Here is a 23,853-nt window from a genome sequence, read left to right on the forward strand (position 1 = left end):
ATTCTTCCTCACTAAATTCTATTTATGAACATATGAAGGGTGATAATGATTTGTAAGATATTATTGTGTAGTATACAAGTGCTATCCCCAACTGGTATTGATACCCAAGGTCATTCATTGACCTACAGGAATCGTAAGATTATTGTAGGAACATCAAATCTTCATAAACGTTATCCTTGGCTGACCATGGCTTGTTCGGCCCAACTCTGGTCATGTGACTTTTGTTTGATCCAGTAATAGTCAATAATAATGGTCATGTGACCAGTCTTTGATCAACAAGTGTAACATGTTTTTTTGTGATTGTCGATACAGATATGGGTTGTTGATGTGCAAAGTCAATAAACATTGTACAACTGAAAGGTCATTGATCCTTAATACCATAAACCTGTTTATAGTAGCTGTATAATTAAATCTGGTTTGTTAATTAATGTGTGATAATAAGTTTTAGAACTTTCAGTGACACATACTACCAGTTCAATAGAAATGTGTAAAGCAGAGTAAATGTCCCACAGTATCAACTAAATCATTATATAGGGTAGGTAGTTGTCCTCCTTATAAGCTTTAGTATCATATAGGGAAGGTAATTATACTAAATGTCCAACATTAGGTAGGTAGTTGTAGTAAACATCCCACAGTGTAAGCTATAGTATTATATAGGATAGGTAGTTGTAGTAAACACCCCACAGTGTAAGCTATAGTATTATATAGGGTAGGTAGTTGTAGTAAACACCCCACAGTGTAAGCTATAGTATTCTATAGGGTAGGTAGTTGTAGTAAACATCCCACAGTGTAAGCTATAGTATTATATAGGGTAGGTAGTTGTAGTAAACATCCCACAGTGTAAGCTATAGTATTCTATAGGGTAGGTAGTTGTAGTAAACATCCCACAGTGTAAGCTATAGTATTATATAGGGTAGGTAGTTGTAGTAAACATCCCACAGTGTAAGCTATAGTATTATATAGGGTAGGTAGTTGAAGTAAACATCCCACATTATCAGCTATCAGACCTTAATACTGACTTACTACCTAGCCCTGAGGTTTTTGTGAATACTGTTCAGCTGAAATCTCTCCTATACTGACTAGTTTTAAAAAGTTCTTACAAAACATCAAAATAATTTTAAAGCTTTATTTTTTTGTGAATTAGAAAAAAAATGTTTTCTTAGGGACAGGAGCCAACGGAGATACATGCATGTCTGTTGTAGTAGATAAACTATGCCTTTGGGAGTCCATTATCTTTACTGCATTATCATACATTTATCAATAATGGAGGATCAGTGGTGTTGCTCAGAGGAATTTTAATATTGTATGAAAACTACTTTACTATATGGTCAAGTGTTTGACATGTATTTGCTAATGTTATGTGCCATAAACATGCACATTAAAGGGTGACTGAAAGGTAATAAATGGACCGATAACTTGTCACCTGACTAATGAAAATGGACCAATCATTTACGATTGGACCTATCTAACAAAGAACATCAGGCCAGTTTGGACAAATGTTACAAAGGTGTCAATGTATGTTCCTCTCTGTTCCATGTTCACAACATAAATATTTTATCAATTACGGCCATTAAGAATGAAAAACATTGCTGGATCAAAGAAATATTTGTAGGCATTGAATGTCCACTACATGTTGATGGTCTGATGACAACAGGGTCATTTAGGTATTTGTGTTTTATGTATTGGCAAAAACAAAATATTGATCAGAAAAAGACATTTATGATAGAATCTAGCTGATATTGTAAGGGTAAATTTATTCAAGGCATACTTATGTTAAGTTTCTGTATTTCATTGTTTTGTCAAAAAGGTACATTTTATATTTGATTTTTTTCACTATATATGTAAAAACATTGGTAATTAATTTGTAAATTAAGTTTTAATATCACACATAAAACTGAATATGTTACGAAGGTAAAAAAAACACAATGCAGGTTTATGTTAATTAAGCTCAAAAAGTTTTTCTCGATTTAAAAAAGCAGAAAATTCTTGAAAATCAGTCCGTGGTTAGAATTTATTTTTGTTATGTAAAGAGACTGTATAGAACAGGAAGTTTCCAGAATATTTTATTGGTCTTAAATCATGAGTCAGTTATTTATTACAGGAGATATTAAAAGTGGAGTTATATATCACACTTATTAGAGAATGTATTCATACCACTCTAAAGCAAATGGCTTTTGTTAATGTTTCTCTTGATATAGATTATGGTGTAGAATTAGACCCAAAAATTATTTCTTCCTTCATCTGGTAGAAGCAGATTTATATAAGTCCAGCCATGGGATGAAAGCAGTGTTAATTTGAGCCATATTCTCATCAATGTTTATAATCAGAAAGATAACTGCAACTTAGCACGTAGGCACTGCAGTTTGCAGGAGACTTGAAAGGGTTGTACAGGGTAAAAAAAAATTGATTAGCCTGTATCATAGAAATACAACCTGAGATTTACGTAATCAGAGTTTGGAGAGCTGATAAGACAGTATTGGTTCAGACAAATTGATCCATGGCACTGTTTACAAATCCCAATATAAAAGCATATTGATATTTCATGAAAAATGTAATTGCTAAAATAAAGACTTGGAAGGAGTAGTTTTATTAAATTGGTGATACTTAAATCAACATTATTTTTATATCCAGTCAAATATGGGCACAGGAGACATATATCACAAGTCCTAGAAAGTCCGCTGGAGTTAGCTTTCAATAGACAAATGAAAGACAGGCATTTTACTTAACAGGAGTAATTGTCATGTTGTCTAGTTAATTTCTTATCAAATGTACCCACCATGTTGTCATTGTCATAATTCAGTCGTTTTTTTTTCGATACTTTTCTATTTACTGCATCTTCATTATGGTTTAGAATAATAAACTTTTTCATTTTAAATTTTTTTTCAATTTTGAAATTGGTCTCAGTATGTCTGATATACATTAAAAGATTTTTTCATCAAAAGAAATGTGGAAAAATAGTACTGCAAGGAATACCATAGTAATTCTATTTCATATCATCTATTTCAGTCCCATTGCAATTTTAAGGTCACCACTCTCTAATCTTCATTATTAATTTTGTTGAAATTGGTTCCTTGTCAAGGTCAAAGCCATGGTCACGGTAACCATGGAAATTTGCTAACTAATTCTGGACATAATCGCAATGAATTAAGATAATTGATTTTTTGGAACAAAATGCCTATAGGAGATGGTGATTTAATTATATCAAATGTCTTTTCACTCGAAATACATGCAAAATAAGTAATGTTTAAAAAGTACTGTCAGAATTAGCAAATAAAAAGCCATTACAGATTATTTGAAAAGTTGTTTTATGAGTCAGGATATCAGAGAATTGTGTTACACTTTCGTTGTGGTTTTGTGTATCTTCCTTAGACAAGTTTATCTTTCCGTGTGATTAATTTGCCTATTTCTCACTGGAAAGAGTTTAACATGTGCCTCGGAACCGTAAAAAGATTGGCTAGAACAGAATCAAAATGAAATACAAATTGACATCAGATGCTTATTCATTTAAAATTGACTGCTGTTTTGTGGTGCTGGCTGACTTAGCACACTGGGGTTTCTCATTCTTTCTTATTGATTGTTGGAATAAAGAAGTTGACGCTGGATAAAGAGAAGTGCTGACATATATAACACTAGATTAAAGACTGATAGAGAGGAAAGATTTCTAGTCTAGAAGTTTATTGACACTCGTACAAATTTAAAAGTAAATTTGGAGTCTAGAAATAAGAAGATTTATGTTCGCAGTTATATTTGATAATCGATGAGGCTTGAGAACATAGAAACAGTTACACTGTGTTATACAAACAGATATAGAAGGCTGTTACACTGTGTTATACAAACAGATATAGAAGGCTGTTACACTGTGTTATACAAACAGATATAGAAGGCTGTTACACTGTGTTATACAAACAGATATAGAAGGCTGTTACACTGTGTTATACAAACAGATATAGAAGGCTGTTACACTGTGTTATACAAACAGATATAGAAGGCTGTTACACTGTGTTATACAAACAGATATAGAAGGCTGTTACACTGTGTTATACAAACAGATATAGAAGGCTGTTACACTGTGTTATACTACAGATATAGAAGGCTGTGAGACTGTGTTATACAAACAGATATAGAAGGCTGTTACACTGTGTTATACAAACAGATATAGAAGGCTGTTACACTGTGTTATACAAACAGATATAGAAGGCTGTTACACTGTGTTATACAAACAGATATAGAAGGCTGTTACACTGTGTTATACAAACAGATATAGAAGGCTGTTACACTGTGTTATACAAACAGATATAGAAGGCTGTTACACTGTGTTATACAAACAGATATAGAAGGCTGTTACACTGTGTTATACAAACAGATATAGAAGGCTGTTACACTGTGTTATACAAACAGATATAGAAGGCTGTGAGACTGTGTTATACAAACAGATATAGAAGGCTGTTACACTGTGTTATACAAACAGATATAGAAGGCTGTTACACTAGTTTATGTAATCCTGCAGTATTGTAATGGTGGTGAATTTATTGAACTGCACTGACATTTAGGATAATCTTAAGGTGTCAATAACAGTTTGTTTATTGGTTTACAATACAGTCTGTTAGGATGAAATATTAACACTAATCCAGTCTATGGGAGGTAAAATCAAGGTGTTCGGGGAAATGTTTTTCACTGAACGTAAGGGAATTTAAAGTATGATGAATATTTGTTTTGTATTATACCTCGTTTTACTAATCAGTAATGATATATGCAGTGTATTTAGGAAGGACATATTGAAGCTACCTTATCAGTTGAAATGTTTTATGTTACCGTGATACTCAGTTGTATAATGCTTGTGCATAACATATGTTTACACAAATTATTTCTGACCTTTATAGGAAGGTCAGACTGTTTGCAATCTTTATTCTGACCTCTGTAAGAAGGACATCCTACTGGCAGTCCTGATACTGACCTCTATAGGAAGAGCAGCCCACTGGCAGTCCTGATCCTGACCTCTATAGGAAGAGCAGCCGACTGATAATCCTGATACTGACCTCTATAGGAAGAGCAGCCGACTGATAATCCTGATCCTGACCTCTATAGGAAGAGCAGCCGACTGGCAGTCCTGATCCAGACCTCTATAGGAAGAGCAGCCGACTGATAATCCTGATCCTGACCTCTATAGGAAGAGCAGCCGACTGATAATCCTGATCCAGACCTCTATAGGAAGAGCAGCCGACTGTCAGTCCTGATCCAGACCTCTATAGGAAGAGCAGCCGACTGGTAATCCTGATACTGACCTCTATAGGAAGAGCAGCCGAATGGTAATCCTGATCCAGACCTCTATAGGAAGAGCAGCCGACTGGTAATCCTGATACTGACCTCTATAGGAAGAGCAGCCGACTGGCAGTCCTGATCCAGACCTCTATAGGAAGAGCAGCCGACTGGTAATCCTGATACTGACCTCTATAGGAAGAGCAGCCGACTGGCAGTCCTGATCCAGACCTCTATAGGAAGAGCAGCCGACTGATAATCCTGATACTGACCTCTATAGGAAGAGCAGCCGACTGATAATCCTGATCCAGACCTCTATAGGAAGAGCAGCCGACTGGTAATCCTGATACTGACCTCTATAGGAAGAGCAGCCGACTGATAGTCCTTTTCCTGACCTCTATATGAAGAGCAGCCGACTGGTAATCCTGATACTGACCTCTATAGGAAGAGCAGCCGACTGGTAATCCTGATACTGACCTCTATAGGAAGAGCAGCCGACTGGCAGTCCTGATCCAGACCTCTATAGGAAGAGCAGCCGACTGATAATCCTGATACTGACCTCTATAGGAAGAGCAGCCGACTGGTAATCCTGATACTGACCTCTATAGGAAGAGCAGCCGACTGATAATCCTGATCCAGACCTCTATAGGAAGAGCAGCCGACTGGTAATCCTGATACTGACCTCTATAGGAAGAGCAGCCGACTGTCAGTCCTGATCCTGACCTCTATAGGAAGAGCAGCCGACTGGTAATCCTGATACTGACCTCTATAGGAAGAGCAGCCGACTGGTAATCCTGATCCAGACCTCTATAGGAAGAGCAGCCGACTGGTAATCCTGATCCAGACCTCTATAGGAAGAGCAGCCGACTGGCAGTCCTGATCCAGACCTCTATAGGAAGAGCAGCCGACTGATAATCCTGATACTGACCTCTATAGGAAGAGCAGCCGACTGGTAATCCTGATACTGACCTCTATAGGAAGAGCAGCCGACTGATAATCCTGATACTGACCTCTATAGGAAGAGCAGCCGACTGGTAATCCTGATACTGACCTCTATAGGAAGAGCAGCCGACTGTCAGTCCTGATCCTGACCTCTATAGGAAGAGCAGCCCAATGGCAGTTCTGATCCTGACCTCTATAGGAAGAGCAGCCGACTGGTAATCCTGATCCTGACCTCTATAGGAAGAGCAGCCGACTGTCAGTCCTGATCCTGAACTCTTTAGGAAGAGCAGCCGACTGGTAGTCCTTTTCCTGACCTCTATAGAAAGAGCAACCGGCTGGTAATCCTGATCCTGACCTCTATAGGAAGAGCAGCCCACTGGCAGTCCTGATCCTGACCTCTATAGGAAGAGCAGCCGACTGATAATCCTGATCCTGACCTCTATAGGAAGAGCAGCCGGTTGATCCTGACCTTTATAAGAAGTGCCTGTATAAAGGCAGGCATAAGATTCTCTGCTGCATGCATTATTTAAACCATTTCTGATCAATACTACACAGCCCAGAATGTACACTTTATAGTGAAGATGAGATAACACCAGGCTATATCTATAGTTCCACAGGGATTATCAAAGTCCCCTGTAGACTTATGTAGGATCAGCTGATTAGTGATACAATGATGAGGATTTCGTGACAATGTGGACACAATCATGTGTCAGTATCCATGGCAATCTGTCGTCTCCCTTATACAGATTTTGGCGGGAGTTTTCACACCCTTTAATTAGAACCATTGTATCTATGTCATGGCGTAACGACATCATGCAACAATGCTATCCACGATAATTAGTGGCGGAAATGAAAATGCATGCAAGTGTTAACATAGAAACAATGGGATTGGACAACTGGTGCTGGCATTCCTTTGTTACGTTGTGCTATGTAGGCTAATTTGGTGGTGAAGATTTTGTCTCTCATCTATTGTCATTAGAGTCACAGATTCCTAGCACGATAACTATTGATCAGCTAGGCCTCTGTGAGGGTGGAGGCAATGAAACATTTCTGATACAGTGGTCAGTGTGATGTCCAGTCCTTATCTGACTTTATAATTAGTTCAGTTAGTGTATGTCTGGTGTTGTCATATTGTCAATAAATGTTTGATTGACATTATGTACATTGTATATTGTAGTTCACAAATAACAAAATAGTTTTAAAATGTAATTTTAAAATTGAGAAAAGGTACCAAATTTCTTTTTCTAATCATTTGTTGAGTAAGGCCATGATGATCACAAAACAGCAATTTTACTTATATTTGAAGTGACATGAAATCTGTATACAGTATGTGGGATATGGTTGGTTAATCAAATATGCTTAGTCGGAGTGAAATAATCCTTTTCTTTGTATCTCTCATACACAACATTTTAATAACAATAAGCATACCTTGCCAACTGTGTTCAAAATCCTCAAATTTTGCTTTTACTTAAATCACCTGTAGCATTGAACACCGTAGACTGGTTACTTGTTAAATCTTTTTGTTGTAAGGTGTTCTATAGAAGAAAGATTTACACATTTCTAAATTTACTACATGGTCCCTACCAATACAGTTGAGGCAATTAAGGGTTTCTTGCGTGATGTTTCCCAGAGTTTGGATAAGGACGTCCTAGAGATTCATCCCGTGGTTATATCTGTGTTCTGTTGAATTATTCAGTTATGTGATATTCTGAATTCCGAAAGCTGATTACATAGTTAAATGGAATTGATAATTAAACATGGTAACAACTACACGTCCCAGTCCTTTATTTGAGTAGTTTGTTGTAATCAATTCAACAGATGATAGAGTATTTGACAATTGTGTCTGACAGTCCCAACCTTAGACTATGTCTTTTTGTATGTTATACCACCCACATAATTACCAGCCAATAGTTGGACATGGAGCTAGTGTCCAGTCAGATCAACCATGTTAATATTTAGTTTTCTATAAGAAGAACATTTGAAGCTGTTTGCGTTCCTACTTTTTGATATGTCTATTTACCCAGTGATTTGTTTAAAGGATTATGGATAAATGATGGTGGTATATGATTTAGTCTTACAGTCTCTTAAATAACTTTCAATTCCAATTATTTTACTTCTTAAATAACGTTCTCAACAAAAACATTGATTTTTGTTCTAATTGTTAAAGCTGCATATGTAAATCATAGGTAAACTTCTGTAAATGTCTTGCTTACTAGAGGGTCAACAGTAGTGGACCAGGCTGACCAGCTCTCTTATCCTAAAGATTTTATTGTCTTTTTTTTGTCTTTAAGTCTTCATTTGTAGTACAATATAATACAATGTATAACCTTGTTTTTATTTTGTTTCATAGGTTACTTTCCCGTCCCCAATACTTGGCAGCAAGTGGACACCAGATCTGCTCAACTTTGACCTCCAAGGGGGCAATGTGAGTGGGGCAGGATTTGACGACAGCTTTGGCCTCCCATTACGGCAGGCAGACGTTGCTGAGTCACCACTTTTAGATGATAGCAGCTTTGGCCTTGATCATAGTAGCTTTGTCCTTGACCAGAGCTCAGAGAACCAGAGTGGGAAGGACAGCGCAGTGGTGAGTGAGGTGGAAGGTAAGATGTCCTCAGAGTACAGCGACTCTGATCTGGATATGTTAAAACATCACCGCCTCAAGTCCGACTCACGGGACATAGGCTACAGCAGTGGAACCACAGAATCACTTGGTCATATCAGCACTGAAAGTGACTGTGAGGACATCAAGAAGCTTATCGCTGGAGCAGAGCGCCTTGTCACACCCGAACGAACAGGTGTTGGAAATAAACAGCGCAAAGAGGATAATTCCTGTGATGCAAGTAGTGAGGAAAGTGATGGCGGATCGGATGTGTACTCCACTGCCAGTGATGATGGTGGTAGCCATGAAGCCATGTTTGACAGTGTTCTTGGACTGGATTACAATTCTGATGCTTCACTACCTCGCAATCTTCCAGCATTCCATAACACAGTGAAACTTCGCCAGCGGAAATGTAGGAAGGACAGGCCCTGGAGTGCTATACAACTAACCGACATCGGTGATGAATTTGATATATCATCTTTGTCTCGGTCAGAAACTGCCATTGATCGCCTTAGTTATGGAAGTGAACACCTGTCAGCCAGCAGTAAGTTGGGTGGCTCTGCTGCCACCTTCCCCCGTGCTGGAGCAAAGCGCAAGTTGTACGAATCAAGTCAGACAAGTCCTCATGATGGAAGTGTTTTTGACTCTAGTGAGTCAGAGGAGACAGAAAGCTCAGGTCAGTTTATAAGTTCTACTCAGTATTTACTCAAAACACAAACAGGAAAAATGATAAAGTACAGGTGATTATAATAATTTTGATTCAGAAGAACGTAATCTTTAATTATGTTTCTGAATATTTATATATATAACCCAATGATTGATCAGAATGTAGTCTTCAATGATATGATACAGTGGTCAGTGAGATTGTTGACCTAAAACAGTTGCTTTTGTATTACAGCCTGCTCTGACGATTATGAAACGGCTCACAGTGACATCCTGGTGTCGGATGAGGATGATGGTCTCAACAGTACAGCCTCTGTCTCAGAGCCAGCCTGGGATAACTACCACCAGGTATAATTTGTCTCACATGGTCTGACCTTGTCATGCTTCAATTCATATCGTCTGACCTTGTCATGCTTCAATTCACATGGTCCAACTTTGTCAAGCTTCAACTTATAATGTTTGACTTTTAAAGCTTAAACTCAGGGTCTAATCAAGTCAGATTTAAATTTACAGGGTCATGAACTTTACAGGCTCGTGAACTTTTAAATTTGAATTTTAATTAAAAGACCATATTGATACCAAAGTTACAATAAGATTCGCATGATGTACTGTTAAAGCTGCTTTGTAAAAATCATAATTTCATATGTTGTTTTCATTCTGTATACCTCTTGAAATAAAAACAATATTTGAAATCAGGAGAAATGAAACAAAGATTGATTTTGCTAAGAATTAAAAATTTCTGACGAAACCAGCTGTCCAATGACTTAAATTATACCAAGGTCTTCAGGTGTATTCAACAGTGTGTCTGTCTCTATGATGCATATTTGAGATATTGATCAAGCAATTCTCTATTGATACATATTGTATTGGATATCCGTTGCACACAGCTGCACAATGTAAGCTTCAAGTCACAGCTTTCTCTTCATTTCACTGATCGATCTCATAACATTGTTTGACTTTTGAAAAAAAAAGGGGAAAAAAGTATATATATTAATCAAAAGCTGTTTGAAATGCTTGGTAAATTTGAGTGAGAAATTTACTAATGCAGAAGTTTATGCAGCCATTTGATTGTGAAGTCTGATGGTGATGACATTAGTAGTATGGAGTGTGTGGGATTTTCTATGGAGTGGGATAACAATCTTCAGACACTATTGTTTGAAGTCCAAAATGACTATTATGATATTGCAAGTCATTAGTTCAACAAGTATTTTTTACATTACCTGAAAATTTTTTATATGTAATATATTATTTAACAATTTTAGATGTCTCTGAATGTATGATACAGATTTGACATATTGATATATCATTATATATACTCTCTATCTTATGACCTCAACACACACTGACCTTGGTGTGACCTTTAATTTCAGGTATATATGTCCATGGGGGAAGATCAAGAGGAACAACCTTTAACATGGAACCAGCTTGAAGAAGATCTTGAGTTTGATGAAATCTACCCCTCCCCTAAAAACCTGTCTCTGGTCTCTGCTGAAATGGAACGAAGGAAAAAGGAAGGAAAGAGTAAACCTCGTCTGCTGACACAGAGCAGTCGTCATGGATATGACAGTGACTCAGATTTAGAGGATTTACACTATTTCCTGGAAGACTCGGCCAGTCAACTGAAAATAACTGACCACTGCCTTAAGAAACGTAGGAAGGACCAGTTCAGAACAGGCATTGCAATGAATTCCCACAAATATGTAAGTTTCATGGATAGTGCCAGTGGTTTATAAACAGATATCAACCTTGTCTACACATGGACTTACATGCAGTACAAACACAGATACAAATCTAAGAGAGCCTCTATTTCCTACTGACAAATCAGCAACAGAAGGTATATTGAGAAAATAGATATCATATGACTGTCTAAACACACTCAGCAGAAATTTTCACTGTATTATTGCTACAGAAAGGTAAGGTTTTGGTGGTCTTCAGACCATGTCCATAGGTCATATTTAATTGATTTTTAGAGGAATAGGGGAAGGGATTTTTAGATGTTTAACCTAAATAAAAACTACATGTTACAAGTTTTCGGAAATTTTGTTTCCTTTATCAATCAAAGAGATAGTTCATTATTCGGGAAAGGGAAGTATGTTTAGTCAGCTGTCAAATTGTCACAATGCATTTTTATCCCAATAAGCACTCTTACAGTACGGGATATTTCATCATTCTACCTTGTTCTTGGATGTTAAGATCTCATTCCAAACAGTGGGAATTTATTGTATCTCTGTGAACAGTTTTTTTTTTCTGTTGTTTATTTAGGCTGAAATCATTGCTACATGTCAGACAAATATAAATTGTCTGCAGAGTGTTTACAACCACCTGCCTGCTGAAGCCACAGAGTCACAATTAGAAAACTTAAAAGGTGAGCAGCTTATAAATAGAAATGTTTCAAATTATCTTAATTAGAATATTCTCAGTTTCTGTAAACTGTTGTTTTAAAAAGTGGGCAAACTTCACTGAAAATAATGGAATTCTAGAAATTGGATTGTCAAATTCTTAATTACCTGGGTAGTTAAAGATTAGGTGGATATTTGTAATCTGTGCTGTCTGTTGATGCTAAATAATCAATCATTTCTGTGTCATAGACATGCTGTACCAGTGGGAAAAGCTGCATGCCTTCGCTTGTGAGCGTCAGCAGCAGTCACAGGCATTGTCTAACATGTGTAAGAGTATGAGTGAAGTACAGACTGGGTTACAGAGCTGCGAAGTAGAGGGCATGCCCCAGCGATTCTCCTCCATCACTCAGGTGGAACAATGTCTCAGGCAGGCACAGGTAAGTACTACATACACCTGATTGTTATGCTAATATGCTATAAATGCACATAAGCAGCCATTGAGGGCAATAATGTTAGAAATGATAATATAACTCCTTAAGAATTAAGGCCCATTTTTTAAACATAAAAAGAACAGTATCTTAAGAAATATTAGGTTTGCGCAAAGTGATTAGCTCTAATTCCATGATCAGCTTACCTCCTTTAAGATTCATATTGTTTTTCTTCAAACAAGTGATAAAATAACTTTTTATGTAAAGGTTAGTAATATGATCAGTTAGATACATCAATGCTTTACACTTTTCAGAAAAATCAAGATGTGCTTCAAAGTGTACAAACATGTATCAAAGATTTGTACAAAACAGGCCAGTGTTTCCGCCAGGAACACCCTTCTATCAATCTAGATGTGTTTGTACAACAGCTGCAGCAGGCTGATTTGGTGTCAAGTCTCAAACTGGAGAGGTATGTATCAGAATAGAAGCTCAGAATCCTGCATATTTGTATAAATCTAACTGGAGTGAGGGGGTGGGCATTGTGTTGGGAGGTCTAGTATTTTATCACATAGATATTTATCTGACTGGCGTGAGGGGAAGGGTATGGTGTTGAGAGGTCTAGTATTATATCACAGATATATTTATCTAACTGAAGTTGGGAGTTATTGTGTTGAGAGGTCTTGTATTAAGTCACAGTTATACGATTTATCTGACAGGAGTAGGGAGAGAATATGGTGGGACATCTATTCTTAAATCACAGATTTGTATGTCTTACTAAAGGGAGGGGGAGAATATGGTGTTAGTAGATTTATTCTGGAATCTTTTTATTGATAATGAACTAAGATTTAGTCATGCCAAATTAATTCTATTTAAAGTATTAAGTTTCAAAAACCTTGATTTGAAAACCATTTACATACCAAAATTCTGTATTGTGTCATAAATTGTCTCCCTTCATAATGCTTTACCAGAGTGAACCAGGATCTGCCAAACATCCAGCATGCCCACAATCTCTGGAGCGAGTATATCTTGTTGCGTGGCCAGCTGAATGGTTTGCTGTCTGATGGATTTACAGAGGAGAATCTGGACCTTGAGGTTTGTTATATTAATAATATAGGCATCATTTCTTTGTGTTAGTAAATGAGTTAATTAGTTTTATGTTAATCTCTTAACAACATAACAGCATGTATGAATTTTAGCTCACCTGCCCTTAAGAGTCATCCACCTTAGGGCATGAAATTTTAACATTTCACAACTTCTTCTCAATAACCAAAATGCTCAGGATATTTGGCCAGTATATGAATAATTTTGACCCATCCTCAAGGTCACAAAGCAAAATTATTCAAAATCTGTAAACAACTTTAATCAGTAGTTTGCATGGGTGGAGGGATTTCAAGTTTACTGAAATGGACCCTTCTGATAAAATCTTTCAATAAGTTGCAGATTAGGTGAGTGATACAGGCCAATAAACCTCTTGTTTATTTCACATATATCTTGGTATCCTGAAGATCTTGTATGAAAAAGAATATGTGAATGCCAACTGATGTTATATTAGTTCTTGTTAGAATTTGTAAATAGCTTTAAGTACTTATACTGATAACTTGACTTTGTGACAGGATCCCAATGGACCTTTGTATAAGGTGGACCAGATGATATCCAGACTGCAGTCCCTCCGTGGCCAGTTATCTCCCTTTGTTGATGAGTCGACCAAGGTGGATATGACCATGACAATGGCTGACATCCATGAGCAACTGTTAATGGCTCAGAAGCACTGTCGACAGCTGGAGCAGCTGGCAGTGTTCAGAAACTCCCAGGAGACTATGGAGCAGTAAGTTAACTTGTTTACGGGAAAAAGAATGATTTAATCCTAAGTAAAGTATACTAGTTCTGGCCTCATATAATTTCATCTTTGTCATCTGTAGATATCATTATATAGTCAGAATCAATCATTTCTAATGCTTTTTTAAGGACTATTGGGATGCTGAAATGAAGCTTCATATTATTTATATATGGAAAAATCAAATAGAAGTTCTAAAACGTATCTTGTGCACATGAAGTATGTAATAGAAAGGAACTGGCTCTTCCTCTAATGCTTGTTTTTTTTTTTTTTTTAACAGAACTGATAATAAAACAACCATGGCTGCAAATCCAACAACATTTCCTTCATCATCGTCATCATCATCATCCTTGTTGTCTTGTTCATCTGCCTCTTGGCTGAAGTCACGCTATGTGCGAGCAGCTGCTGTGTTCATGATGATGGGAGTGGCCTATATGGTCGACCCTGATCTCGTCAAACGTATTGGAGACTTTAGTGTCAATGTCACCCCGGAGCTTCGATATGTCAATGGCCCTCCACCTGTATAACTATTGTTGTATTATAGTTCTTGTGTGTTAAGGAATGAAATACCACCATAGCAGAATTTTTTGTTTGTCATGAAAATGTCCAATAAGAGTAAGAATTATGGTTTATAAAAATATCAGTATAAAAACATTAGTTTGGTAGAAGCTATCAGTATTTACCATTATGTAGAAATTTCATGCATCACTTGTATATGGAATTGTTTGTATATACATATATTAAGGTTATATGAAGGATTAAAGTGGGTTGGATGGGGGTAGGTTGTGAATTTGGAGAGTACATTTTGTATTTCTGATAATGTACATGTGTTATGTAAATATTTTACACAAATGTACTATTTCAGTAATTACTGATAATTGCTTAAACATATCTACTGTAAATATTTAGTGGAATTGTTTCTAGGAAGCAGGTCAGTTATTAATGGAAATGATGATTGATTGATTGATTAATTAAATGATTGATCATTGATGTGTATGATATGAAAGAGATAGGTCAGATCATAAAATATTTAACATACAACAATAAATAGACAATAAATAAACTTTTAAAGTATATAAACTTGTACAGAGATGTACTTTGTTGTGGTGGTATTTCATATCTTTTAACACTGTATAGTATCTCATTGGTCAGTGTCTGCTGTAGGACGAACCCTGTCAGCAACAGTACCATTATATAAAGGCAGCTATATATATATACACTGATATTTTATCACATGGGCACGGTGAATAGGACTCATGATGAACCGTTACTTTGTGATTCTGTGTGACATCCTCGTACTAAAACCCATTGGACAAGACGACTTTCATCACATATGAGGCAATATGTCACATGATGATAAGTGTCACATGACAAGTGTTAAAGTCTGTAACCTTGTGAATTTTCCTCACATGTTTAAGTGCTTTTATCACAGTGAATAACATGATAGTGTGTCACACAGATGAAATATATGTTCAACGAGGAGGAACCATGTTATCACTCGTGAATCACACTGATAACAGATACCAAATATGGTAGTGTTATTGTGGATGTATAACAACCATAACTGATCAGATAACGGACACAGAAAAAGATGTTGTTGATATCAGTTATGGACTTAAAATTGTAAAATTATACTGATGAATCATACCAAATATGGTAGTGTTAATGTGGAGTTATTACCACCCGGACATTGGACTGATATAACAGATATCGAGAAAGGTGTTATGGAGTTGTAAAATTATACTGATAACTCATACCAAATATGGTAGTGTTATTGTGAAACTATAATGGTCAACAGACATAGAGAAAGGTGTTATAAAGCTGTGAAATATTACTGATAACAGATACCAAGATTGGTAGTGTAGTTTAATCAGTAAAAGTATTGTATTGCTTGTTGAGTTGTTAGAACTCCATGTAATGACAGTGCTATATATTACACATAGATGTAATAATTACCAGAAAAATAAGACCATGGACATGAGTGAAATGCCCGTACAGGGTTAATTAAGGATTCCTGTAGGAGAAATACCTTGGTTGACATGGATTTTACAGGAGCTGTATCCAAGAGGAATAACTCTTACAGATAAAGGATACCAAGAACATTCAAAGATAACTTGGCTTATCTGAGTACCTACTTGAGTACCTACCCGAGTACCTACCAGAGTACTTACTGCCAAAGTACCTACCCGAGTACCTACCTGAGTACCTACTGCCAGGGTACCTACCTGAATATCTGCCAGAGTACCTACCTGAGTACCTACTGCCAGGGTACCTACCTGAATATCTGCCAGGGTACCTACCTGAATATCTGCCAGAGTATCTACCTGGGTACCAACAATGTACTTGAGTGAGTACATTGTTGTTTCAGATGTATGATAATTGAAGGCCACCTTCAATGATGTTAAGTTATGGTAAGAAATATGATATGGTGGGAAGTGCCTGAATGATCTTCTGTAATTACCTATATAAACGAAAAAGGGCAACATAAAGAGATAAGTTAATTATCTGATTATTCATTTATGTATGTGTCCTCTTCATCTATATAAACAGTGATTACTGATTAAGATCAAGGTCAACAGAGGTCAGGTTCATGTTCTTTTTGTATATAATATTTGTGGTAGGAGTGAAGGAATATACATGTATATGCACAATACCTGGTAACGGTGCCTGCATTAGGATCATGTATGTATGTAGTCTATACGTATAACCATGCTACTGTCCAGGGCCTGTTTGTCCAGCTCAAATCACTATCAATATATGAAATCTGTAAATAAACAAAACTGTAAGGAAATTCCAAATTTGAGATGAATTTAAACTTGAAGTAGAAAAATATTTCATTATTTGGATATTGTTGGAAATTATCAAATTATTCACCATCATGTTTATAATTTTAATTGAAATGGTGATTAAAAAAACAAGTTGTGTGAGACAAAAATCGTGTTACCAATTTTTCGCTAAATTTGCCTGGTGTTTGATGTTCTATTGTGTGCTGTTTTGTGGTGGACATCAGTGGTAACAGAGCTAGGACAGGTGTGCCCTGATGTCAGTAAGACAGTAGTCAATCCTATGTCAGCATACACTAAGATCTCACCCTGTTATATATAGCTTGGTTTCATGTCCTTGGCCAAGTCCTCATTTTCTATTGGGTTATGTTGATTAATCAAATAAAGTAACTTTTATCAGTTAAAAAGTTAAAAAAGAAATTGTGAGTTTAAACTAGAATTTCCAACTTTACTAACATTATTAAAAGTGATATAATTCGGATTTACTGGCAATACAGAGGCTATAAATTGTTATCCAGACAAGAAGGTGAAAGCTATGATGGGTTGATTTCTTGTATGATGCTGTACATGTTGTGTGTATATTGCTGTGATTACTCTAACCAGTGACTTGTAGGGAGAAACGCACTCATTGTTGTCTCTCATTCTCTCATTCATATACATTCTTCAGGATTTATCCATTTCATATCTCAGGAATTTTACTGCAAGACATAAAATCTCAAATTCTTTTTTATACTGCTACAAGATCAATAATTGTAATGTAGGGAATGGAAAACTACAATACAGGTACGTGGAAAGAAATCATATTTTTATTTAATGGTCGATCATAATGTTGTTTGTGTAATTCCATCTATTGAACTTGGTGATCATGTAAGTTGATTGTTATTGTAAGAGTTTAATGAACTTCTTTATCTCAATCAAAATAACAGACAACATGTCATATTAAACCGTCCCAGAATGATGAAAATTTCCACCATACTACGTTAGCAAGGCAGCTTCTTTTTGTAAGAAATAAATGCGGTGCAAAAAAACACACCAGCATCAATACTTTGTTTATATTTCTAAGTAAAATCATTTCAATGTGAAGGTAGTGCTTTTGATTTGTCTCTTTTCAATTTTTTTTCCTGTTTTTTAACCTAACATTCCTGAAATTGAAATCCTGTAAGGGTTATGGTAAAATTCAGATATTAGTGCATAGATATTTTCAATACAAACTAGAACAGTTGTTATTGAATAGAAATGGTCCTGGACTTGATAATACCTTTAAAACAGCAGATACATGTATATCCTTCAGCACAACATTGTTTGATGTGCAATTTCTAGTTTCATTTTACATATATAATACAAGCTTATTGGCAGTATGTTGTCTGAGCTTTCATGTCCGATTTCTTTTGATGTATCAGAAAGCTTCATGGATTTATTTTTATATATTCCCATTATATAAGTTATGCCTATGGGAGACGGAAGACATGGCATTTTTATATCCTACCACTGATTCTACAATATTCTTGATTTTATGTCACAATTATGTAGGAAATAGAAAATTCAATTCAGAATATTGGTGTCGTAAATTTAAGAAAACTGATCTGGTCAATAAGTACAATGCTATATTGGTCGTGGATATTTTACTGTGATAATTAATAAGGAAACAAAGATTTCTGGTTGTTACCAGATTGTTAAAATTGATGTACAATTGACATAAGTATTGAATACGACAATACTTCATTAAATTAATTTATCTTGCATTAAGTTATACAAGAGGGGACACGTGCATGATATATTGTGTTGTGATTTTATTTAATTTAGATATTTATGCAAATTATTATTTTTATTTTTAAGATTGATTTTAACCAGTTTATAAGTTGTTGCCCTGTCTTATTTGGTGTTTACTGGTTGTTTACCTGTAGGTTGTACAGTCAATGGCTGTCACCAATGTGATCTGCCCAGTTAAAAATGATACAATTTATCCTACAGTATCATCAAACATTACAATTATCCATGCTATATTTAGAGAATTTGCCGACCAGATTAGGTCTGAGCTTTATATAATACCAGATGTTATTTGTTATTTTGAAATATTAAGACAATGTCAAATTACACATTACAATATAGGAATAATTTTCTCATTAACAATAACAATTAATGAACCAAAAGTGGTGTAATTGTACAATGCTGATGTTCATTGTTGGTTTGAATACTGAACTTGTGACTCATTTTTCTGATGATTTTTTTCAGATTTCTTCCATCGAAAAAAACATATTTGCCAAAAGTGCCATGTGTTTCTGAGACTGTGTCAGTTTGCTCCATTATAATATTGCATTTTACAATTGATTGTCTTAATCATGTTGTATTTTTGTGTCTGTAGGATTTTGTTGGGTCCTTAATTAAAGAGATGATATTATTGAACCTACATTAATACTACTATCCTGAAATGTTTGTAAACGTTGTTGTAGGGAATTGATTGGAACATATTACAAATGTACTTACAGATCAGATTAATACTCAGCAGGAAAATTGCAAATCAAACATGAAAAAGAAATCGTGTTTAGATACCAGTGAAATCCTACAGACTGAAAAATAATATCACAATTTTTATTCTCATTTATGATAATGATTTCACCTGCTACAGGATTGAAGACATTGAAGGTAAGTCTTTGTGTAAGTAACCCTGTGGGGATGAAACATTTACCTTTGTATTAAGTGCTACATAAGTTTATATGTGCGTGAGACTATATTTTTATCTATAGAATTTCATTCAGTGACCAATAAATTATGAATAATTTTGTTTTTAATCCCACAATGCAATTTGGCCAAGAAATATGTTCTGACCCAAAGGTCACCCTGAGAAGATATCTGGTGTACAGTAAGTGTTTTATTATAACAAGATAAGAGTAGATTTAGTGCTTATATTGTCAGTGAACTTGTTTCTTGGTCATTTTATTAAAAAATGTATTAGGGTTTAAAAAGTGAACATTTTGACTAAAGAAAACAAATAATAAGGTCATTGATTTAGGTATAAACTTTATTCAGCCATTGTGTTGGAGGAGATATTTCACCCTAATACATTTAAGGATGTATATATTATGTGGGTAAAATTACAAAAAAAAATTTATATATATATATATTTGAATATTTATTGTGGAAAATGGTAACAAAATCAGCTTTCACTATTTATTATTATCGGTATTGAAGGATTCGATATGAGAAATTAGATAAGATACAATTTTTGGAAACTATTAATGTACTAGATATTATAGCTGCATAATGGTATACAGCCAGTGTACTTTGAATTGAGATGGATATTGATAAGAAGTTGAAGAAAAAACAACAAATTTGATTGAAAGAAAATTGGTCAGAAAATAAACAAGACGCTCTTCATTTAATTGTTTTGTTTTTTCTTATCTCTTGTGTTGCTATGAAAAATTAAGTTATGGATGGATACCAATGGCCTCGTGGACAACACTGTACATAGTGGCTGACTTCGATCTCTACCTGTAACATAACGAACAGAATTATATTACCACTATACTAACTGATGGTCTTTATTTACTTATTTTGAATTTTCCATATTCGCATTCCCTCTCTGTCAACCTTTAAAGTGTAATAGATATTTACTGTTGACAAAATATCCTAGACCATAGGTTTTATCATTATCCCATTAGATTACTCTATTTGTTTGAGCATAGGTAGATTCCTTTGTCACAATGCCTATATTTCTCAGTCTGAAAGTCATTTGACTTAACAATTATTGCTGTAGTAAACACCACGTGATTGGGTTAGGTGCTTTAATATTGGTATTGCATGTCGTTAAATGTTATAACTGCGTCAAGGTTATATGAAAAACTCGCAGTGAATAATGTACATACAAATACAGATTTAGCAGTAGATCAAGTTGGTCAAATAATAAAGACCTCGTAGATGTATGGATAAAAACGTGAAAAATAGACAAGGAGGTGCACAAACTTTGAAATTGTATTAGTATATTTTTAGATATTGAATGATTTTAAAAATGTGAAGTTTTTGCGTGTTTTCTAAGCCATGCAACTGTTCTTTGAAATAAATTCTATTTTGTCGACCTAAGATTCGTTCATAGTGCTAGAGGCTCGCTTTAAAGTGTGGAAATCCAGAAGGAAATATATGGCTTTAAATAATCAATATTTTAAAATAATTATGTACAGTATTTCTTGATAACGATGTCAAAAACATATTGTAGGATTAACATAATTTTGCGATTTACAGCCGAGCATCTAATTACATTGTACAAGTCTAAAAATACTCCCGTTTTTTACCCTCAAACTTTCCAGTTTTTTACAAAAGAATCTTTACCTTCAGATTTTCCAATTTTTCCTAGACGACATACCCAGTACTAGCAAAGCGGTGTTTCAGTTACTAAAATCGACCCGCTTTGTTTATATAGTGTCCCTTAACTTGTATAAATCCTTTACATTATTTAAAGTTACAGATTATTGATGATTCAAGTCTGAATAAGGCGTAATGTCATTCTTGATGCAGAATTACGCAGAAACGTAATTAACAGAATATGGATTTTCAAGTAAATACACCAAAGACACAAGTGAATAAAAACCTTACAATATAGATTCAGAATTAGATACAGGAGTGCCTAATAATTAATTAAACTGCGTCATACAATTATTTCGTCCTTCTCTGACTCGTCAGCTTCTCAAGGACGTTTATAATTAGAATATATAACGTCCCACTCAATTCTCTACAATAGCTCATATCATATTAAACTTAGCGTACATCTACATAAAATGTACTTCTTGTAAATACGACGAATAGTTCAACAAAATATGCTTAGGATGATACTACAAGGAGGATAAACAAAATGTATACCTCTTATATTATGCTAGGTAGAGAGATCTGACAACAGACAAATGGGAACAAACTGCATCCTTCTCGTGGTAGACTTTATTTTGTTCCTCATGCTGTTGAAGATTGGAAGAGCGTATCGGAAGAAAATGAATGCTATGTCCTTCAATTTCACATTATTTCGATATTTGGTTTTCAAATGACAAAAAAAAAAAAAAAAAAAACTTTTAGTTTTAGTTTTGTCATCCTGACTTCAATCACTGTAAATTGTTAATTCTCTTGTTATTTAAAGACAAGACCTCAATATACTTGAACGTGGAATTTAACGACTTTGCAAGGTCTTTGCGACCTGTTTTGATAAGCTCTTCAATAAATTCAGCTTCGTATGAAAACAAAAACAAGTCAGCCAACAGAGGGGCACCGTAAGATCCCAAAGATATGTCAATAGTCTGTTGGAAGGTCTTACAACCAAATTCGACGAACATGTTATCAACCATAAACTCGATCATTTTTATGATTTCGTCCTCCGTATATTTCTGCTTTGATTGGACAAATTTAGCTTTGAAGAAAAGTCAGATAAGAAGGGACACTTTGTTTCCATAAGTGTGTAATTAATTTATTAGAAAATCTTGCCACCAAACGCAACGAAGACAACGTCAACCATCATTCTAGAGTTTTACTTTTCTTTCGATCACTTCGGATTTTTCTCATTCGCCTCCTAGGCCTCAAAATGAAGGCCCTTAGCATCACTGACGAGTCCTAGAAGGACGAAACAGCTGTATGGTGTAGCATCACTGTAGAGTCCTAAAAGGACGAAACAGCTGTATGATGTAGCATCACTGACGAGTCCTAGAAGGACGAAACAGCTGTATGGTGTAGCATCACTGCAGAGTCCTAAAAGGACGAAACAGCTGTATGATGTAGCATCACTGCAGAGTCCTAGAAGGACGAAACAGCTGTATGGTGTAGCATCAATGCAGAGTCCTAAAAGGACGAAACAGCTGTATGATGTAGCATCACTGCAGAGTCCTAGAAGGACGAAACAGCTGTATGGTGTAGCATCAATGCAGAGTCCTAAAAGGACGAAACAGCTGTATGATGTAGCATCACTGCAGAGTCCTAGAAGGACGAAACAGCTGTATGATGTAGCATCGCTGACGAGTCCTAGAAGGATGAAACAGCTGTATGAAGCAGTTTAATGTGTGTCTCTACTGTACATAACTCTAAATTTGTATTTGAATGTGCTATTAACTTGTGTCTTTTGTGCATTTCCGAAATGTACTCTGTATAGCTCACATCCATATACCTTCTGGTATCGCCGTTCATCTATCTTTTCAGAAAAGTTATCACAACAACAGAAGTGAGGCGTTCTTTGAAATTAGGACTGGTATTCTACAAAGTGGGAAAAGTCAAATGCTTAAAGAAGATATTTATCAAATATTCTTTATAATCAACATATTGCATAAACGTATTCTGCAGCACTTCACCACATGTTCCCAGTAAACTGTATTTTTTGTAACTTATCTACTACCTTTGATCTGTAAATAGACAGCGCTAACAAGACTGGTGACTCTACAACGACTTGTATGTTATAACGGAGGAGTTGTATGCGATACTAATACACAGTATCAATCTAGACAATATGGAGCAACAGTTTTGTGTACCCAGTTTTAAGTGTTTTTTCCCGTTAGTTACAACATAAAATATTGACGAATCCGTTGTTGATAGAAATGACATAGAAAGGAAAAAATAGAAACAGTTTTTTAAAAATAGTGAAAGCACTAATCGAATTCTGTTGCAATGGTGCTATATATAGATCGATAGATAGATAGACAGATAGGCACATCCGGGTACTTTTAAAAAATATATTGGCACACCGTCCTTGTACGGCAAACGTAAGTAGTTTTAGAACTTTCGTAGAGATTTGTTAAAACCAAGATCTACTGTGATAAGAGTAAAATTGTGTTTTAATCTTTTAATGAAGATACATTTACTTAAATAACGAAGCCGTGTAGTGGCAATATGTGGTCAGACTTAAATTTCGGGTATTCCTTCCCGGTTCACTCGACTAAATAACTCGATCAGGTCTGACCTGGGTTGTGTGGACTGTAGAAAAAAGGGATATTAACTACTTTTAAACTTTTACTTTCTAACATCGTTAATATGTTTGGTAATTTACATT

At 35.4% G+C, this 23,853-nt stretch overlaps 1 protein-coding gene across 1 annotated transcript in view; it reads left to right on the forward strand.

Annotated features, from left to right (window-relative positions):
- Window positions 1-20,219, forward strand: part of LOC132558918 (uncharacterized) — an 89,339-nt gene extending 69,120 nt beyond the window's left edge. Inside the window, exons 8-16 of the mRNA XM_060223533.1 lie at window positions 8,549-9,473; window positions 9,696-9,808; window positions 10,831-11,160; window positions 11,723-11,825; window positions 12,049-12,236; window positions 12,542-12,696; window positions 13,196-13,319; window positions 13,841-14,052; window positions 14,342-20,219. Coding sequence (XP_060079516.1) covers window positions 8,549-9,473; window positions 9,696-9,808; window positions 10,831-11,160; window positions 11,723-11,825; window positions 12,049-12,236; window positions 12,542-12,696; window positions 13,196-13,319; window positions 13,841-14,052; window positions 14,342-14,588 — 2,397 coding nt within the window. The 3' untranslated portion in view covers window positions 14,589-20,219. The remainder of the gene's footprint in view (window positions 1-8,548; window positions 9,474-9,695; window positions 9,809-10,830; window positions 11,161-11,722; window positions 11,826-12,048; window positions 12,237-12,541; window positions 12,697-13,195; window positions 13,320-13,840; window positions 14,053-14,341) is intronic.
- Window positions 20,220-23,853: the final 3,634 nt, after the last annotated feature.

Source organism: Ylistrum balloti, unplaced genomic scaffold, assembly GCF_031769215.1.
Source record: "Ylistrum balloti isolate Yb309-2 unplaced genomic scaffold, AGI_CSIRO_Ybal_v1 Utg370840, whole genome shotgun sequence".
NCBI classification, from domain to species: Eukaryota; Metazoa; Mollusca; class Bivalvia; order Pectinida; family Pectinidae; genus Ylistrum; species Ylistrum balloti.